This window comes from Bombus fervidus, chromosome 5 (assembly GCF_041682495.2).
Source record: "Bombus fervidus isolate BK054 chromosome 5, iyBomFerv1, whole genome shotgun sequence".
Taxonomy (NCBI): Eukaryota; Metazoa; Arthropoda; class Insecta; order Hymenoptera; family Apidae; genus Bombus; species Bombus fervidus.
In genome coordinates, this window is record NC_091521.1 from 18,124,112 (window position 1) to 18,145,657 (window position 21,546).

Here is a 21,546-nt window from a genome sequence, read left to right on the forward strand (position 1 = left end):
AGGCAAGAAATCCGGAAACTAACCTGCAAATGTTAACGAACTCTGTTTACACGGAATACTAATTTAAGATTCACTCGGAGTTAAGGTACCTGCGGCTAAGCGTAGCATACCTTGGACTTCATTTTCTCGAAACAACCAGCCATGTTATCCTGTTTCTCGATATCTTCTGAATAATCGCAATTAATTGCCAGACGAATTGAATATAACGGTCAATAACGATTCTATACTGAATCCTGTTATTCATGGCGGATTCAAAATGCTCGATTTAACTATTTAAAACGACGAGAAATTCGTCCAGAGCCTGAGAAACATATCGTAGGAAACAAAACATTCTTCGAACGATATAACGGATTAAAACGAATCGCCTGTCCAGTCAAACGTTCAACCGCGTTATTGGGAAGAAATCAACCAAGATGAAATTCGCTTGTCGCCGATTATCGCGTATGTTTCAGCAAATATTTTTCATTACGAAACTATCCAAATCTTCGACTTCTAAACACTTATAAATACATTTTCTTGAAGCTTAAACTCGTCCAGGGAAGAATGTTACGCGAATATTCCAATTACGCCTCGATGTTTTCACGTGGTTGATAATTAGAACGATAAAAAGAAACAAAGTGGGTAATTTTCGTAAACTGTGCGATTAAAATTTCAGAGAAACGAGACGGCGATGCGGAACGTCTCTGATAAAAAGATATCCGGCAGTGCTAGAAACTAGTGTTTCTGACGATCTTTTCCATTCATGTCGCTGAATCAGAAGCGATGATACGCGGCGACATAATGTTGTAGCCGGTTGGGCGCGGACACCCGATATATAAGAGCAAGCCAGTCGGTTGGCGAGCCACAGTGCGGTCCGATGGGATAGGTACAACCGATTCTCTAGTCTAGTAGCGTGTAAGATCCCAACAGGAGAGAACGTGCCAAGTTCCAACGACGCGACGAGCGATGCTGCATTAACCGCGTCCGAAAACGAAGAAACCACCGTAACTTTTCCTTTCTTCGGATAATTATCGCGAAACTGTTCGAACCAACGATTTGCAGTGCCCGTTGCGCGACAATCTTCTCGAATGTTTGCCATTCGATGAACTTTACCATCTGAATACAGCAAAGGTGAGTGTTTTGTACCAAACTGATCTTGATCGATAAGAACATCGAAAGTAATTGATTCGCAATTGAGAAATCGATGTAGATGATCGTTCGTCGCCAGGGAACAAATCTCGTGATTGAAATACGCGTAAAAATCGTAGACATTAAGAGAAGAATAGAAAGAAGAATCTGATATGTAACGATTTTCCCACTTCTCTGTGCGAGCACGTGTACTTACGTAGATCTTCTGTTTCGCGTCTAACAAGCCGGCGAGTTAAAAATCTTCTTTCAAAATTCTTCTTTCAAAGTTAGATAATTCGTTGTGTAACAGCGCGTCATTGTTGTAAATCTTTCGACGAATCTTCCACTTTTCGGTCTTACTATCGGCCACACGTTTCTTAAATTCGCGTAATTTGCCGTTTCAAGCCTATGCAAAAGTTCTTGACGAGATACAACGTTTCTTTCGTTCGTTGAAACGAGAGCGTGGAATATAAAAGTTCGAGAACCGTAACAAGATTCGTTGCACGTCCTTCTAAAAGTCTGGTCCTACTATGCTGAAATAGAAATTTGCAAATTGTATAAATAAAGCGGAAATAACAAAACCGATTACAACAGAATGCTGACTCGCGTTTGCCCTTTAACTCATAAGGATTAGTAAAAAGATTATCGCAAATTGAAACCAATAACAAAGATATTAATACTAATAACGAGTAACGTTATCCGCGGTTGAAGTAAAGATCAACGCTTTAGTCAAGATAATAATCAATAACATAAGAAATTAGATGCAGAAAAGGACTAGACTAGACGATAAAAGAATATTTTAATAACAAAGATAAAATATTCGATAGCGACGAAGCTTTATCTCATCTAATACAAGTCTAATACAATCTAATCTAATAAAAACGAATCGTGCTCTTGCAGTTCGCGAGCAACAGATCGAAACTTTCTGTACACATCGACTTTAGCAAAGCGCAAACAACTACGAGGAATCGACGTGCGAATACGTTTCTTTGAATGTCGATGAGAAATTAACGATCGTTTAGCGGCGATTTCGCAGGTATTTGCAAAGCACGCGTATAATCGCACGTATAATCGTAAATAATTGGACTGTCGATACCGTCTGTGAAAATATTATTCCCATCGTTACAAACAGTGGCAATTGTTACATTCTCATGATGTCCATTCGTAGAATTAGGGACAGCGACGACGGTGTGCACGTGCGACACGAGGAAACGATTTGATGCTTTGGGAAGGGAAGTCTGCTCTCGTAGGAGGGCACCGTGCCAGGAAGCCGATATTGATGTGAACGAGACCCTACGGTACACACTAGTTACTACCTCCTTTTATATTAAGTTAACCCATTAATAATCAACGTTAAGTTTTTATACACGCGGCCGAGGATGTTGCCTCTGTCGATCGGACACAACGATCGATAATTAGAATTTTTCATATCTTCGATCGAATGTCTTTAACGACGTCGATTTTCAAGTTTCGGCGAACGACAAAATTAAGAATTGGATACACGTAGTTACACGTTTACTATAAATGGTCTGAAACATTTAATATTTTATGTTTAACGTGCATACTTGACATTACGGATTTCTAATTCTTTATCGTTAACCGATATCGCTCACTACTCGTATAATTGAATTCAAATACACAGGACGAGCCTAAATAAAACGTTATAGGCTATTTCCTCGGAAGCAACGCAGACGTCGATTTCATTTTTCCTATTTTACTCTTCAATGTTTCTAGGACGATCCTTTGCAAGGAGGCAAACATTTATCTTAAACGATTGCAATAAATTTAATAAAAATTCCTTATCGAAAAAGTACTTCGTCATATGTTTCCAAAGTAAATAGAAACGTAATCTTTCGTTCGGTTATTTTATTTTATTTATTTTACCTAGTTATTTCGTTTCAGGAAAATCACGGGAAAATGTGGCGTTTAGCGTTTCTTGTAATTAGCGCGGTAATGGCTGGGGAATCGGGTCCAGAAATTGAATATCCCGAAACTCCGATAGAATATTCGCCTCTGCCCCAGGAAGAGGATATACCCTCGCCACTCCCGGGAATGTTATATCCACGGGAAAGTGAATCGCGAGAGGTAATTTGAAATTTCTTATTTCTATTATCGGTACACATTGTCGCGTACTTAAACGTGTTGCTTTCACGTTCCAAATTCTAACGATAAAAAAGCTTCAGCTATGATATTAACATGTCGAATCGCTCATTCGATAAGTAGATTATTCGACGATTAAATTTAATAAATTCGTCTCTTATTAAGGTGAAATCTCTAGACGGTATGTGGGATTTTGTCATTTCCCCATCGGGAGACGCGCTAATGGGTTATAGAGAGGCATGGTTTGCCGATGAACTATCAAAGGTATGGTAAAACAAAAAACACATATTTTTCGCTTCTCTTATGGTTAAAGAAAATGTAGCATATTCCTATCGATTTAAAGAAACGAAAGTAACGTTAAAGTAATAGGAAAAGAAAATCGTTTCATAATATCCGTAAGTGGATAGCGGATTCTTATAAAATATAAGAACGTACGAAAAGACGTATAAACAGATGTATATGAAAATACTCAAAGTTCGTCGTAATATTTGATAGACGAAATAAATTTTTATTTACGTTTTAACTCTCTCGTTGTATCGATAGAAATATAAATTTACACGAACATGCGCGATATACCGAGAACGTTAAAGTCATCGATTGCAAATTGCTATGTTAGATCTACTATATACCTAATACCATACACCACATACATATATACATAAATATATCCTATATTATAATCGTCAATTTTTCATTAAATCGTAGTTTTATTTTAGCAAGTATTAAATTACAGAAATTAGATTTCGGAAAGTTTAAAATATAAAACAAGGTACAATTTAAGATGATTCGCAAATAGCGAAAGCGATACATTTTGCTTAATTGTACCTGTTGCATAAACCTGCGGAATCGAAGTTGCGTAAATTATAAGTTTTACGAAATTATACGTTGTCAACGGGGATTCACTTACGTAGGTGTGTATACCGCTTCGTCTAGGTAGGAAATGTGATGCAAATGCCAGTACCTTCGTCGTATAACGACATTACAACCTCCAGGGATTTAAGAGATCACATGGGCAGCGTTTGGTATCAACGATCTTTCTTCGCACCTCCTTCTTGGCGAGAACAAAGAGTCTTTGTCAGATTTGGTTCTGTCAATTACCTCGCGCAAGTGGTAACTATTTTACTATTTTACTATTTTTTACAACAATTTTTTCTACCATTTATGAACGTCGTACGATCGACAGTAATTCTTAAATACAAAGAAGATGTAACGAACGGCAAATCATTAAACTTGAAATTAGTACATACAGTGCCAAACAAAAGTATCGACACAACCCGGATCTTTGTATAAAATTCATCGTAAATCTCTGAAGAATGTCATCTTCTATTTAACTTTGTGGTAAAGTATAACTGTTTAAGATTCTGTAGACTCTAAAGTTTAAGTATACCATGAATCATGAATTTAAAAAATAGTTATGACAAAGAAAGGAAATAAAATACACATAAACATCCATTTTTAACGGAGCAAAAGTGTCGGTACACTTACGATTTTACAGTACAGTTTTATTATTAATATTCGGACGATTCAGACGCTTTCAGACGATTACGCATTGAATGTAGAAATTTCTTCGTGATTTTTCGACCTACTTCGCGCCATTCTTCGAGGAATACTTTCTTCCAGTCTTGCTTTAACGTGATACGATGCGTTACAAATTCTTTTTCCTAATACAGAACAAAGATACACTGTAGAATTTAGATCTGGTATATTAAAAATAATCCACTGTCTAACAGTATAGACTGTACGCTTGAGATGATTATACCGTTAAAAATAATAATCTTGTCCTACATTTTATATTTCCGCGCTTTTCCTTTAAAATATTTAAATAATCACGTTTGTCCAGGATATACGACCTCCTACGTCAAGAAAAGCTCATACAACCCCGTACCATTACCCCATCAGCCCTGTGTTTGATGGCTTGGACAATGTTTTATTCATCTAATTCGGTATTCGGTTTTCGCCATATTAAAACCCGTCCATCACATTGAAAAATATGAAACTTGCTTTCGTCTGAGAACGGTATTTTGTTCCAGAGTGCTATATTTTCGTGTATACATAATTAACAGCAAACTTCGATCGTATGTCTTTTCTTACTTTGCTAATTCATGGTTTTCGTCTTGCAACTCTTGATTCATATCCAGCAGTTCTCAGTGGACTTTGAACTATTACGAGACGTTTTTCCTTAGGTTCGCTTTTTACTATTCCAATTATTCCCGAGGATGTAATCTTAGGTTCTTTTCTCGTTGTATCGACTATCTTTCTTTTTCCTCGGTCCGTAAGCCCCTGGACGTCCGCTTCGTGTGCCACTTGTTACATCTTTTTTGCCAAGGAATCGTTTAATCACACTTCTCACGGTATGCGGTTGGGCACATAAAAATCTCCAGCCGATGGCACGGAGACGCGGAGTTGTCGGCCAACTGCGGCCGACCAAAGGCTTTTATATGCCTAAACCCATAGCGATACTTCGTTTCGAAAGGAATGGTACAACCGAGACGAATAAAACGGGAAAAACTTAGGGCGGCGTTGCCTTGAAAAATAGATTTCTCGTTATTCGCAACGTCCACTTCGAACCTGACAAAGTTCGCAAAGAAACAATAGTTGCCGACATTGTTTGCACGATGGTGGGCAATGTCAATTTTTCTCGTGTTACAGCGGGCCATATTCGAAATTCTCCGACTATTTCTTCGAACTTTGCCAGGCAGCGGTATGTACCGCTGACATTGTCCGGGCTAAACCGACTCCGCATACCCTGCGGACTTCGCCCGCAACGTATAAATACGTATATCGTTTGGTTATACATACATATATATATATTTTCCTTTTGTATTCTAGTGGATAAACGATGATCTGGTAACCAACCATGAAATGGGTCATCTTCCGTTTGAAGCTGAGATATCGTCGTATTTGATTTATGGCGGTAAAAATCGCATAACCGTCGCGGTTGATAATACTTTGCTTCAAACTAGCGTACCACAAGGAAAAATTATCTTCACTCCCGTCGATAACGGAACGATACGCTTGCAAACTTACACTTTCGATTTTTTCAATTATGCTGGCATACACAGGTAAGCGTGGAAAAGTCAGCGTCTATACGATCTTTATATTCTTATATCTCTTTAACATTAACAAGATATATCGAGCGCTTTCCATACTTGAAACAAATCGAATATAGTTTCATTTGTATATAAATAGCAAGGAGTATCGTATATGTATATATGTATGTGTTTTTCCTACTGTAAAATAGCACAAAATATATATGCGTATAACTGATTTATAGCTATAAAATGAAATTTATATTACGTAGTAAAATGGCCTATTTGTTGGCCTTTCAAAAAATCTCGCCTTTCTCGCTGATGCGTAGAAACAACGGTGACGAGATACGTTCATAGAGATACATATTTACGAGACGAACAAAAGCAACGTAACAGAGCGGAATAATTTACGTAGAATAGTTGAAAAATACGCGCGAGCAAATTTACCAGCTTTCACCGCAACGATAAGATATCAGACAGAGTTAATGTAACGTTTCCAAATTACAGACCAGTTTTGCTGCATACAAAACCACGCGTCTACATCGAAGATATTACTGTAAAGACCGGACTAATCGGTGATACTGGTATCGTAAAATACATAATTCAACCGGCAGGCCTGCAGGAGCATGAAATTCCTATCTGTAGAGTAAGCCTGTTCGATGCCAAGGATATTTTAGCTGTACAGGAGCCTATTTACGGACTTTCCGGTACGCTAAAGGTACCATTTCCTAAGCTCTGGTGGCCTAGGGGTATGAATCCTAGTCCTGGATACCTTTACACTCTAAAGGTATGTAACGTATACTCTATCTTTTTCCTCCGTTGTTCTCTCTTATTCCTAAAATAGAAGTAACAAAGTGGTTGAAACGATTCTTACAAATTATTATCTTCTATCTATATTTCAACCAAACTTTGCCCAAGCCTGCAAAATATATTGCAAACGTAACCAGGAATAACATTACGATTCTAAGGTTACATTGTCGGTGGCGAATGACAGCAAAGTGGACGTCTACAGGCTTCCGATTGGCATCAGAACATTGACCTGGACGAATACGAGTTTATTACTTAACGATAAGCCCGTGTACATGCGAGGATTCGGTAGACACGAGGATTCGATTCTGAGAGGACGCGGTCTCGATTTGGTCACCGTTGCTAGGGATCATCAGCTACTACAATGGATCGGTGCTAATGCCTATAGAACCAGTCATTATCCTTACAGCGACGAAGTACTAGATACTGCTGACCGGTAATCCCCATTTTCTACCTTTTATCGTGTAAAAATATCCAATATTATTGACGTATAAATTATGTGTCTTTTTTTTTAAACAGTTTTTAATGTAAAAGAAGAATAATCGCGTATATATTATATGTCATTTGTATAAAAAAATATCACGTAAATCAGAAGAGGTCAGCATACTCTTCTATTCGATTTTACCTTTAACTGCTACGTATATCTTTCACTTTATTTGTTTTCCAAAGGTTAGGCTTTCTCATCATCGGCGAATGTCCTTCGGTAGACACTGAAAATTTTTCACCGATTCTTCTTGCACGTCACAAAGACTCGTTATCGGAGCTCATAAGGAGAGACAAGAATCGACCTTCGGTAATTATGTGGTCCATCGCGAACGAACCCAGGACGCAACTTCCGGAAGCTGGTGAATACTTTAAACAGGTTGCTCATCATACGAAAGCACTCGATCCTACCAGACCAATTACTATTGCCATGGCTCGAGGAGTTCAGGTTACTTTCGCAAACATTTATATCGTATAGTCGTTATCGTTTTCCTTGTAAAATAGAATGTTCCAAAAAACTATGTATCGCATCTTTTCTCTTGACGAAATCTCGACATAAAGTCTAAGTTTTTACGCTCTTCGATGATGAATTTACCTAGTACGTGGTGGCTGAAGAGTGAATGAAAAAAAATTTGTTTTTTCGCAAATTAGACGAACAACTACTGCGATCGTGGAATTTCAATTGTCGAATCGAATTGTATAGAATTGAGTTTGAAATGTTAATACTTTATTCTTCAAAAAAGTGTTCTGTACATTTGTAGCGTAACTAAACGAATTTTCTTCGATATCGAACGATTTTTCTTCAAATACATGCCTTAATTTATAAAAATTAATACATTTGACTCGAATCTTCAATAAAAATCAGATAATTATTTTGTAGGAAGACAAAGCAGGCGAATACCTTGATGTAATTAGCTTTAATCGTTATAACGCTTGGTATAATAACCCAGGTCGGCTCGATACAATAACGACCAGAGTTATAGAAGAGGCTGAAGCGTGGCACAGAAAATATAATAAGCCTGTGCTTATGTCCGAGTATGGGGCTGATACTATGCCTGGATTACACGAGGTAAGTTATCCAGTAATCACATGAAATTCAAACCAAATCAAAAACAGTAGCATCTTTGAATTTTTGTTATGCTTTAGGATTTTCCACGTTGCAAACTTATGACTTAAACATCAGAAGTAATAGTCAATATATACATATATATTAATATTAATGTCGACGATATTTTATTGTCTTTCGGCTAATTACAGGATCTAATTACATCTTTCATTCATATTTAGTTAGTCGAGTTCAGTGTTAATCGTTTTGCTGATGCGTTTCGTATTAAATATTAGGAAACATTTCACTAGGAATAAAATATCGTTTTGAATCTATATATGTATTGTTACAATCTATAAATTATTAACAACTACTTTAGTATAGATAAAATCTTTTAAATCTTAATTAAAAGAGCTCCTTTGGACCGTAGTTCAAATTTATTAACACTGTTCGTTATTTTCCAGTTGCCTGAATATATATGGAGCGAAGAGTATCAGAAAGAAGTATTATCTAAACATTTTGAAGCCTTTGATCAACTAAGAAACGAAGGATTTTTTATTGGAGAATTTATTTGGAATTTTGCCGACTTTCGAACAGCTCAAAGTAAGCAAAAGTATCGAGAAGATAAAAACGATTAAAGCTATTAATTAATATAAACGCTAATAGTTAATAATAAATTTATGTTTATAGCATTCATTCGAGTAGGTGGCAACAAGAAAGGTGTATTTACAAGAGATAGACAACCAAAAATGGCAGCTTATCATGTTCGAAAAAGGTATTATTTTCTTCAAAAGGAATTGGACGGAACAGAAATACCGACAGATCTCGAAGATTATATATCGCTTCACTATTCCTTTCATTCAAGGCTTTAATATCATATCTTTTAGTATTTTGCTATTTTTGTTAATCACTTCTTAAAGAGAACAATTTGTTACTTATCTATATGTAAACATTGTATCAAAATTATTTGCTTCTTTGTTTCTCTTTTAATATGTAATCTTCATCTTTATGAAAATGCTACCATCCCTGAAGTCTAAATATTGCCACCATTATATGAGCATACATCAGTTATTATCATTTTATGTTTAATAAATACAAGTTTTACATTGATTTTTTAATAAATGTTTTTATACAAAATATAACCAGACATTTATGTTATTTTGTATCTATTTATAACAATTTAAAAATTCGTTTGATTAACTATAATTCTATTTAAGCTAATGAAAGAATTTTCTAAAAGAAATATATTACCGATTATATAGATACAAAAGAGAAGAAGTATAAATATATAGAAATATTTTACTGTAATCTCCTTGTACGTGTTCTAATGTGATATAGATCTATATATATATTAACATGATTCATTGTCAACTTCAGGTTCAACAACTTTCAAACAAGCATCTGCCATTTCTACGAATATTGGTTCAGTCATAGCTGAAGCGATAGCTCTTGTTGGATTCTTATCTGTTAAAATTGCACGCATTATATTTCGTACATGCGGATTCTTTAAGCAGTTCTTCAATTCTTCGCTATGATGTAACTGGTTTAACTTTTCAATGGGAACTGTGTCTTCCGTTGGAAATTCGTAATTCGTTTTATTCTTCGTATCTTCTATAACTTTGTTCTCCTGAGACTTTGCTGATTGACAATTATTTAGTTTATGTTCCTTACAGCAACCTATGGAACAACTAATACACACAGTAAACTATTAAACTACAGAATAAAGTTGTCTTTATAAGAAATATAATATTTTTAAATCAAAGAAAGAACTGATGCGATATTAAGGGAATATTTGTACTTTTAATGTACTACTAACAGACAAATATTTCCATATAAAGAAGTTCATCAATATTGATTAAAAGAAATCTGTTCTTATTATTTATTCTGATAAATCTTCGCTAAACATAAACAGAATTTTCTTATCTCAAAACTAAATAAATACAAACTAATAACAAATATTATTACATGTTACTACGCATTATCATATTAAATAATTTATATTTTGATTAAAAGTACAACAATATCATTTACAACATCCCATATACATATGATATACATATGTACGTATTCATATTTTTTAAAATCATTACACATTAAAGCTTATTTAAGATATTGTAAATATGAACATAACCTCTATCATACTTACTAAGCCTCTTCACATACAGGACATTTATACGAACATTTCCTTTTCCCACATATACAACAAATATTTTCCATGATGGTAACCACACCGGTATACCACACAGTTTTAAACAGTTAAATATATCATTTAAATTAATTTCTGATTGCACACTTTATGTATCTACTGTTTGTGATTGTTTACTTTTGACCGTGTGATTATGACAAAAATTGACAACTCGAATGATAAGTTAAATAATATATTTAAAATATGTTGATTCTATCAATCCATCATTGCATCAAATATAAATGACATAATTAAATTGAATATAAATAAAACTTCATAAAATCAATTTCCCGTGGCTTTGCATATTCACCGTTATTTTCTTGTCTGGCATTTAATGTCGAAGTTAACATTCTTGCCATGATCCGTAACTATTTTCATAGAGAGAAGTCAAGACAGAATTCAAACGCGATATTAATATTTATAACGTCATTAAAATTGGACAATTTGCTTAGCATCTAAATAGCTTGATTTTTAACGCGTAATATATCATGTGTTCGAAAATTAACAAGATATCCTATTGTATTAACTACAAGTGCGTTGAACATATAGATTAAAATGGAAATATCAATTTTCCATATTTTTTCAACGATAAATACATACGTATTTATACTAGATACGTTGTTATTGCTATAGAAAAGAATTAAATAAATTCTAATTTCTAAGTTAATCGACACAACGAATGTATAATTTGAAGGATTCAAATACAACAAATGTAGTTTCCTTCGATGAAAAGATTTCAGAAAAAGTCTATCATCGATCAAAAGGTATTTTAAATTGTTTTGGAAAAAAATGTTACATAAAATTATTTTTATTCGTAAGTCCATGTACGAACGTTATTGATTTATTTATTATTTCAGGTCTTACTGACAGCTTACAAAAAGTAGAAAAATTAGAAAATAATAAAGTAAGTTTAATGATAAAATATATTACGTTTTAGGAAATTTTATATTGCATTTTATTTAATAATTTACTTAATAAATGTATTCTTTTAAAATAACAGCATAATGTATATCAATCACCAGAAATAAATATTAGGAATATAAGAAAGATAAAATGTCTACCTATAAAATTTCAAAAACTAATGGTTCCAAGGAAAAATACAAAATTGAGTTATCACTTTATTAGTAAGATTTTATGTCATCTGTCAGTTAATAATTTTATTCTTATTATTATTTATTTTTGAGCCATATTTCCATATATGTAATATACTAAAATAATAATGGGATTTTGCTATAGAAAAGAATAATAATTCATCAAATATATTAAGCGTGCGAAGAAATAGTAATATCAAAGTAGGTATTTTTAGTTTATTCAAAACTAATATCTGCGTGATATAGTGTAAATAAATAAAGAGAATTTTTTTAATGTTACTTTATTAGCATATTAAATAATATTATTACATTAAAATGGTACTATTTGTTATTACCTCGCAGCAGAATATACTCGATGATTCACAAAAGATGGCAGTCCAGTCAGAATTCATACAGGCGTTGACAGAGGAAAAGTATACAGTGGATAAAATAAGATTTGGGAATATAAGTAAAGTTAGCATACTTCTCTTGTATCTCCACTTTTTGCTTTGTTATTATCTCTCTTTTTCAAAAACAAGCCATTTTGTTGAGCTTTTTGAAATGTGTCCGGCGAAAAACAATGAAGATTGATTATATGTGTTTATATAATATTTACAATTAATAATAGAGGAAATTTTGAACAATAGTAAAGAATTTTTTATTACAATTTTTATATTAAAAAATGAAGCACATATGTATATATGAAAAATAAAGTTAACCTAAAATTAAGTATCCGTGTGTATGCTAATATCTTTATTATCCAAAGAAAATAGGAGTTACTTTTACAACATTAAGTAAGCAATAATTACAATCATGCATAGGATATAATAAATATAAACGTTGAAAGATATCTGATAGTGTAATTTCGAACGAAATCAAATATTTTATTACTGCTCAGCTTCTACGTTTACGTTTAGTGTGACACTAGAAATGAGATTGTCACCTTGCTTGAAATCACATTTTGCAACATAATCTCCGGGTTTCATACTGCTGAACCAATCGCTTACATCGCAATCTGAAGCTGCTTGTTCACCCTAGGTAATGAAAATCACATTTTAATATCAATATGTAGCTTAAATTATGTATACGTAATATATGAATATGTAAATTACAAAAGAAGAGGTTCTTATATGTATAACTTGTGCTGATAATTATGTAAATGTATCAAAACATACACAGGTTTTACATTTAATTGCACCGGATATGTTTCGTATAACATATAAGTAATATTTTTATCAATATAATTAATATATATTATTTTATATATAATATGTAATTATTCGACTCAAAAAAAAAAGAGATTTTAAAAAGTCGATGAAATACTTTGTATTATATGTATATAAACTTCTTACCTGTGCGATAGAGCATGAATCATCTTCCGGATCTGGGGTTTCTATCGATGCACAAATGCCATAGTTTTCGAAGTCCTTCATTGGTTTATCAAATTTCTTGTTCTTTTGACTAACTATGTCATCGCCTTTATAGACCGTTATGTCGGCCTGAAATGGAATATCAAAATATTGCTACCTATTGTATTCACAAGTTTTATGAAGAAATTAGAAAATATATTAAATTTTTATAGATAACTATTTAATTTACTTAGGAAGGATGATAGAGAAGGAGGTGACGAAGAGGAGAAGGTAGAGTCTGAAATAGTAAATAATAAGGTTAAAATTAAATAATATCTAAATCAAAATATACCTCTATTTCACCTGGACAATCCTGTTTGACAAGAATCTGTGAAGAAATAAGATTATCCGCTAGGCTGTGACTCCATGAATCGACTAACTCGTTGTCTGGGACATCTACGTAAAAATCGGTAATTGTAACTTTGGGGGCAGCCTAAGAAATATAAAGAAAAAATGACTATTAAAACTATATTATATATTCGATACTGTGGATTTGTATAATTGTTTCAATCTTTACCTTGACATGCGATGATGAAACAATAGACAGAATAACCACTGGTAATAATTTTTCAATCAATAACTTCATGATGACGGCTTTTAACAGAGATCGTTCGACAATTGTTAGTAAAATCTGTATGTTCTCCAAGTGATGTTCGGTTCATATTTAAAGGCATAAACAACCTTCTGTGTACTGTGCTGTCGCTATGATTGGTCGTTTCGAAATAATAGATCATTAACAATCGCATTCTTTTAACATTATAAGTAGATCGAAATAAGTATAATTGTGGTTGCGTGACTTTTTATAGTTTATCAAACACGAAATCGCGGGAAGTAAAACTGAATGCAGAAAAAATATCGTGTGTGATATTGTAGAAAATAAGAAAAACAAACAAGATATCTAAGCATCAATTTTTATGTCTGTTATTTAACGAGATTATCGAGAATAGTCTGTAGGAAATTACGTCTACTTCGTTAGTGTTTCGTTTTTCCTGGTTTCAGATTAAATAACAATGGAGATTTTAGTTCCATTAGATCAAATTCCTATTATAATGTTGACATTTGAAAAAATTGCATTTTACAAATAAAATTTGAGAAAAATCTTTAGATTCGTAAATTGCCTAACTCGATATATCCAAACTTCTCAAAAACGTTTCGCATGCATTAATTTTTTAAATTATTTAAAAGGCTTTAAAGATCATAATTTCAAATAGTCCCGCACTTAGGATTGAGATCTCGATTGAAAATCGACCCATATCGAATATAATCGATACTAATTGATATAGCAAGTGTTCGATACGGAGTTTGTCGCACATGGTTTATTGTGGGCATCGTAGCGCAAATGCGAGTTGCCGAATTAATGGAGTTTGAAGATAACTCCGTTATGTTATAAGACCGATAAGAAATGTTGCATGCTTTTGCGGTGCAATGATTTTGCAGTGGTTCGCTTAACCAGAAGTGGGCATAATCAAATGTAGATGCCGGTTCGTGCAATAACATTGTTTTGTGTTTTCTGAAACGGGGGTGTGACAGTTCTTGTGCATTCCTAGAGTATATATCTTTTTTTCTTTCGAAATGAAACTGAACGTTGCATAATTTTTACCTTCTGCTCGTTCAGTGAACTCAAACAAATCACCGTCGTGAGAAATTTTCAACAGCATATACGTTATATTTGAGATTGTTTATTTTTCTTTAACTGAATCAACAATCCAATTATAGCCGAAAGTACATAAAATTGATCCCAATTACGCGATTTGTATCTTTTTGAAGAATTCGTGCGATATTTTAATATTATGCAGTTTTAAGCGACACACGAACAGACACCAAAGTAGCCTGAGCTATTTATAGGTTAGAAAAATACATGCGTGCTGTTGTCAGTTGCGACAACGGCGAATCATCAAGTAATCTTTAATGCAAACCCTATGCATTGGCTTCAAGCAACCAACATACGTGAAGAGATGCCGTTAAGCCAAATAAATCAGAGTAATTTTGTTAGTACCAGTGAAAGTGTAAATCCTGGCACTGAGATAGCATCAACTTGTTATACCCCTCCACCTTCGTATCACAATATTAATTTACCTCTGGGACATCCATCGACTCTGACTAATGATTGTGGTGCACCGCCTACCTATGAAGAAGCCATAGATCCAAATGGTAAATAATATTCTTAACGGAATATGTATCTTTGTCTGTCTCGAATTGTTTCTGTAATTTCATCGAAGCCAAGACAATATCTTTGCCATCCGATTCTCTACGATATCATCGCAGAGAAATCTTTTCTCGGTTTAATTTTGAATAGCAATTTATAGGATTGGAACGTTGAAGAAGCGATTGTTTCTATTTTTTAGCTCCACCTCCGTCTTATGATTCATTGTTTGGTCGTATGAGGGAAGCTCATAAAGTTTCAAAAGGAGTGTTTGATTTTTTGAAAAATATTATCGTTTTACTTCTAGGCACTAGTAAGCAAAAATGTGAATTAATATTTTGTTAGGTTTTAATACAAGGATTATTAATTTTGTATTTCGATGGTTGCAGTTGGATGTACCATTATCTTAGGAGTAACAATAGTAGTTCCAATATGTATGATGGTCATTGGAGGACTTTATCTTTATGATTGCCCACAAGGAGAGTATATTCCTGTTTATTTATTAGTGGGTGGTGGTTTTGGTGTTTTCAAGCAGTTGTTGCATTTGTCTGCAAGAGTACGTCAACGTCAGGAAGAACGAGACGAGGAAAGAATACGACAATCTCCCACGCAAACGTTAATTAATTGTTTTATGCTTGGCTGGTTTATTATAGGTTAGTAACACAACTATACGAATCAAACGTTTCTCTGGCTGTTTATAATTTTCCAATTTTTATACTCTGTGTTTGCCCACAGGCTCAATGTGGGTATATAAGGAATATGAGCCAAATTACGATCCATCTCTTGGCAAATACTGTAACAAAACATTGTATTTATTCGCCTTTTGGCTAATTACAGCCGTTTACATATTCTTGGGGGTGATAACCGCTGGCTTTTGCAGCATTTCAGTAGCAAGCATCGCGTTTCAAAGACCACCGCCCGATCTAATGTAAAACACTATGGTGTCATTTTAAAGGAGAGAAACAGTCGTTCAGAAATCTATCATTTTGGGAACAAGACGACAAATTGAAAACAAACATTTTTTGTGACTATACAAAAATCATGTCATAACAGGGCACAAAATTTCGTCCACGCTTTACGTACCTGAGATGCTTAAAACAACAATCTACAAACGGACCGTTTGCACGTTTAAAATGCACATAAAATGCGTTCGAGACCCAAAATTTGATGCTTGCAATCGTCGCAACGTTCCCTGATTTTTCAAACATACTCGATTGTGTTTCAGTGTCCAATTAATTAAGGCGACTTTTGCTATGAATTAGGTCAAATCACCGTAGGAAAGCCGATCGATTTCTTAAAATTGGTGTATACGTAGAAAAAGTGGAAAGGAAAGAAGGAAGTAAAAATAATCGATGATGCTTTAATCGATTCAGGGCTGTGGATATTTCGCAACAAATGCGAATTTTTTTGATATTGTGCCAAGAAATCGCAAAACCGTAGAACGAAGTATTTTGCTATCGAAACATTGGTCGCCCGCATCAACACCCGATTCGAATTCTTAACTTGAGTAAAAATCTCAGGACGTGTCATAAAAAGAAGAGAGAAAAAAATATTCTAACACGGAAGTGTCATCGAGCACTGTGATAACATATACGAGAAATTATGCCGTCATTAACGTGTCGAATCATGATATTCATATTGTGGCGTCTAATTAAACAGCAGCTGTTTAACAGTTCTTTTACAAGTGAAAATGGTTACATTTACTTGTATAATAGCTTATTGTTGAAAGACTGCGATACTTCGCAAAACACGTTTTTTTATTCCTTTGCCCTCTCCTCCGTCCTTTTAAAACCTTTCGACCTTCATTGAGGCTTTATGTCAATGTAGTCGAATAACCGTTTTATAAAGACTCGTTTGAAGATTAAGGGGTAAACTATATATATATATAAAATATACATATGTATATTAAAAATACACGCTCCTTTTAGTATTTCGAAACTATTTGAATGCCAGTATTTATTAGTATCGTCGGAAAGAACAATTTTTAAGAAATCTTCGTATTTGATTGATATTTAGGTTAACGTAATGGAGGATGGAGAATTTTCGATTGGAAAAGCAAAATGTATTCCTCGACGTTCTATTAATGTAAAAAGAATGTTCTCCACTTTCATATGACTTCTGAACTAATCTGTACTATCTGTATTTTTTCAAAGCAGCGTTTTCGTCTTCCTATTTATGTCCGGTTCAACCAAATGTTGTAAATATATTTCGACATCATCATCTCTCTCTCTCTCCCTCTCTCTCTCTGTCTCTCTTTCTCTCTCTCTCTCTATATATATATATATATATATTTATCTATCTATGTATCTAAATATTTACGTGTTTCCATCGACGAACGTAATTTTGAAATACACACGCTTGTACGTTAGAAAAGAGAAAAAGAAATAAAAAAGAAAACTTAAATAATCGAACGATACAAGCGAGCTTGCGCTTTCAAGAATACATATAGAAAACACAGAAATCATTTGCGTATCTAAAACTATGTTAAATCGATCTTTGGAGTAAACCTGAATATAGACTGCAATCGTATCTTGAGCGTACGCTTAGCTAATATTATGAAAACGTATCCTCGTTCTATCTGTTGCTGATATTCAATGTAATACACCTTACGTATGTATACATATACCTTGCATATATACTTCAAACACTTTGACAAATGAAACTTCCGAACAAGACCTACGTGTGCCTGTAAAATAAGTTCTTTACATTGTCTGATATTATGGGCACATACGCACATTTATTATTATAATTTCCTAAATAAAGTGCTTAAAAACACGTTGCGTTTTTGCCTAACCAATTTTGTAAAATTGTTATCGAACATGTACAAGTTTATATTGTATTATAATTATCTTTTTATACTTTTATTTGTTATTGTGAGAAATGTTCTAACGAATTTCTATAACCCTCCTCCTTGTGCACAAAGCTATCACGTTCGGTAAGAAAATAATATTGAAATTAGATCACGGAAAAGCCTGATTCTTTGACAAACGGCGCAAAAGTTTATAATCGAAGATAAAATTAATATTTCTTATTTCACATTTAACGTTGATTTTTTTTTAAATTAAATTGCTTCAACGAACGATCCAGGATAATCAGCGTCTTCGTAATAACGGCCGCCTTCACCTTCGTATTCGTCCTCGTACTTTAAGTATCGTTCCGGTGCCATTATTAAATCTTCCGAACACCTATCTAACAGAGAGTCCACAGATACCTAAAAATTAAAAATATTTTTTAAGCGATCAAACTAGAATTTTAAAATATCGATTTTCCTTTATCATTAGAGTTGCACGAAAGGAACTCGTATTTGCGAAGCTTCATGAACGATAGCTCGTTGAGTAACTCGATTGTTTACGGAATTAGAAAAACGGATGTGTTGCGTAAGATAAAGCGAGATTCCGAATGCAGATATCGCGATTTTATTAATAAACACGGTGTTGACAATCTGCCAGATAAAAATGGAAATAACTGGAAATATTCGTTGAAAGCATAGGCAATTGTTTCGGATGGTTCGTTTTTTCTACTTGCATTTTTTTAAAGCGAATCTCTGCACACTAAGCGAATTTTTGAAATCTAAATATCGTGGAATAGTCGTTCGGTATACGTTTATATATAAGTATAGTTTAGCGAAGAAGGAACGAGCACGCTGTATACATATATATAATTCCTATTGATCATGCATATCTCACCTCTTCCTGTAGAGGTACCGGCTCAGGTGGCAATAAATCAGCGTTATACGGCGTAATGCAACGGGCTCGCCATAATGCGATAACGCCTTTCTTTAAAGCAAGTGGTTCAAATGGCACAGGTTTAGCTTCTTCCGGTTTTGCAGCCTCGGTATCTTTTAACTTTTTATTTTCTTCGTCAGCTTCAGCTTCTAACGTGGCAGGTTCGGTTACTTCTCCTTGCTGAATCGAATATTTATTATCCTTACATAAGGAAGATAAATATCTCGAGAAATGAATTCTCACCTCGACAGGTTCTTCCTTTGTCTCGTCGTAATCAGGATCTTTCACGTGCACGTAGTGTCCATGTTGCATGCAAGCGTTTTCAAAAGTGAAGCAGCCACGTCCGTAAGGCTGTTACGTTACACTTTTATTAATATTTAACAACGCTTGACGATTATTTACGATTAATAGTAATATACTAATAAAACATTTTAGAAATAATTCGTATAAACATTAACTCGCCAAATTCAGTTGCCAAAATCCGTGGAATCGATGTCGGGGGTGAATTAATTGGCCAGGCCCTTGCATACGATCTTTGATCCACGTGCCCATAAATTTCGTGTTCGTATCGGCGTAAAGATAAGATCCCATGCCGTGACGAAAATTTTTCTTCCACGAACCTTCGTAAACGTCGCCATTTACGTAATAATACACGCCAAAACCGTATTTCGTGTCGCGCTTCCACTCACCTACGCAACGCGTGAAAAACCTCGTACGAACATATGTCTTAATTTTCTACGTACTTAATTTTCGAGTTATGGATGACCAAAGAAAATTTTTTCAAAGTCTTCGACGCAAAGACTTTCTTCCATCGTCCATAATTCGCAAATTATGCTACGTACAACGTACGATTCTTAGTTACATATTTTAATACGTAGATTCATTGCCTAAAGCGTGAACATGTATTTACGAAACACCCTGTATGGGACCCCGCTGGGGGTAACCATCCACATGCTATATTTTTATTCTTTGAGCTATAATATTTTACCAAATGTCCTTCTGGACAAATTGTAAAAATTTAAACAAATAAACAATTAAAAAAAAAAACCCTGTATGGTTACGGAGGAAAATTCACGCGAGTTAAAAGTGTGAATCGTGCTTCAAAACGATAAAAGGAAGATAGAGATTTCATTAAATAAAAGGCTTCGGATGGTACGAAAAAAGTATGAAAGATGGAATTTTATTATTAATTTATTATTAAATCGTTAGTTAAGTTCAAAATTGGCCCGTCTGTCGTTTCTTACCCTCGTATCGCGTTCCATCAGGGTACCAAAAGGTCCCTTGACCGTACTTAACGCCTTGTCTCCATTCACCGTCGTAACGAGCACCGTTTTTAAATACGTAAAGTCCTGCACCGTGCCTCAATCCCTTGCAATATCGCCCGACGTACATATCGCCGTTTGGAAGCAAAGCTTTTCCATTACCGTGCCTATCACCCTTTTCATTTCTTTCACCTTCGTAAAGCTGCGAACGTATTCCGATACGAAGGAAGGTTAATTACGAAGGTTATCTTTTCTACCAAGATAGGACGAAGCTATGAAATTCAATTTGATAAACCGATCTGATAAGTTCGCAGTACCGTGGTAAATTGTAAAAGTAAAAATTGCTCTTACTCGTTGTGAATGGTAAATAAAAAAAAACTCTCTCGATCGAAAGGCAAGTTATTAATTTAACGTACTCCTAGTGGATTTACTTCCTCTTCCCCTCTCTCGCCAGCCGTTTCTTGACCTTCCAACATATTATCGTATATGCGCGAACTTCCCTTGCCCTTACAATGTCACGACGTCATTGAAAATCTAGCATCTCTGAAGTTATCTAGATCAGTAAAAACTTCTTCTCGTTAAGAAACGAGATTATTCTTTCTATAGGTTCCAAAATTGTAAGTTATACGGATATCGTTCTGCTGTTTCTAATTACGCGGATATACAACGAGCCATTTAATTAAATTAAACATTGCGATCAACGTTCCTCCAAAAAATCATGCAATTTATTTAACCAAAGAGAATTAATTCGATCCCAATATATGACGCGCTATGAAAAAGGCCTCAGCTTTTTAATAATTTATACGATACAAGAATTAAAAATACGAAATACAGTATTCCCTTGCCCATACAATGTCACGACGTCATTGAAAATCTAGCATCTCTGAAGTTTTTTTTTTTATTATCTATTTGTTTAAATTTTACAATTTGTCCAGAAGGACATTTGGTAAAATATTATAGCTTAAAGAATAAAAATATAGCATGTGGATGGTTACCCCCAGCGGGGTTCCATCCTCCAGGTTGTTTATCGTATTTCTATTGCGAGGTCTGCGGGATGCTTCTTCTTCGGTCTTCTTTCTATTATGGTTTTATTTGTTTCAGCAACCAGCTGCTTTGGGTGTGCTGCGAGTCTTTCTTTATACTTTTTTGCGTATCTAGCGATTTCCTCTTTGACTGTTGGA

At 34.2% G+C, this 21,546-nt stretch overlaps 5 protein-coding genes across 8 annotated transcripts; 2 read left to right on the plus strand and 3 right to left on the minus strand.

Moving 5' to 3' along the window:
* The first annotated feature begins 559 nt into the window (after positions 1-559).
* Positions 560-9,537, plus strand: LOC139987675 (beta-glucuronidase). Of its 4 annotated transcripts, none has more exons than XM_072004187.1 (13): positions 560-1,110; positions 1,190-1,282; positions 2,276-2,405; positions 3,010-3,192; positions 3,373-3,471; positions 4,141-4,317; positions 6,037-6,269; positions 6,744-7,023; positions 7,205-7,479; positions 7,713-7,974; positions 8,407-8,595; positions 9,036-9,174; positions 9,262-9,537. In XM_072004187.1, exons 4-13 carry the CDS (start codon positions 3,025-3,027, stop codon positions 9,441-9,443), a joined length of 2,004 nt encoding a protein of 667 aa, XP_071860288.1. In that variant the 5' UTR covers positions 560-1,110; positions 1,190-1,282; positions 2,276-2,405; positions 3,010-3,024; the 3' UTR covers positions 9,444-9,537. The 4 variants fall into 4 exon arrangements, with proteins under 4 accessions (XP_071860288.1, XP_071860287.1, XP_071860285.1 ...); XM_072004186.1 differs by lacking the exon at positions 1,190-1,282 and adding an exon at positions 2,008-2,143; XM_072004184.1 differs by lacking the exon at positions 1,190-1,282.
* Positions 8,237-10,927, minus strand: LOC141445771 (zinc finger HIT domain-containing protein 3). The gene is made up of 2 exons (XM_074111739.1): positions 10,718-10,927; positions 8,237-10,259 (listed from the first exon to the last, which is right to left on the minus strand). Exons 1-2 carry the CDS (start codon positions 10,786-10,788, stop codon positions 9,923-9,925), a joined length of 408 nt encoding a protein of 135 aa, XP_073967840.1. The 5' UTR covers positions 10,789-10,927; the 3' UTR covers positions 8,237-9,922.
* Positions 10,928-12,564: 1,637 nt separating this feature from the next.
* LOC139987283 (uncharacterized) lies at positions 12,565-13,889 on the minus strand. The gene is made up of 4 exons (XM_072003364.1): positions 13,753-13,889; positions 13,528-13,668; positions 13,179-13,325; positions 12,565-12,860 (listed from the first exon to the last, which is right to left on the minus strand). Exons 1-4 carry the CDS (start codon positions 13,819-13,821, stop codon positions 12,714-12,716), a joined length of 504 nt encoding a protein of 167 aa, XP_071859465.1. The 5' UTR covers positions 13,822-13,889; the 3' UTR covers positions 12,565-12,713.
* A 633-nt stretch (positions 13,890-14,522) lies between these two features.
* LOC139987613 (uncharacterized) lies at positions 14,523-18,153 on the plus strand. Its single transcript, XM_072004065.1, has 4 exons — positions 14,523-15,386; positions 15,581-15,691; positions 15,768-16,031; positions 16,114-18,153. Exons 1-4 carry the CDS (start codon positions 15,155-15,157, stop codon positions 16,308-16,310), a joined length of 804 nt encoding a protein of 267 aa, XP_071860166.1. The 5' UTR covers positions 14,523-15,154; the 3' UTR covers positions 16,311-18,153.
* Positions 18,096-20,937, minus strand: LOC139987614 (radial spoke head 1 homolog). Its single transcript, XM_072004066.1, has 6 exons — positions 20,782-20,937; positions 20,348-20,567; positions 19,566-19,792; positions 19,347-19,454; positions 19,065-19,283; positions 18,096-18,589 (listed from the first exon to the last, which is right to left on the minus strand). Exons 1-6 carry the CDS (start codon positions 20,839-20,841, stop codon positions 18,440-18,442), a joined length of 984 nt encoding a protein of 327 aa, XP_071860167.1. The 5' UTR covers positions 20,842-20,937; the 3' UTR covers positions 18,096-18,439.
* Positions 20,938-21,546: the final 609 nt, after the last annotated feature.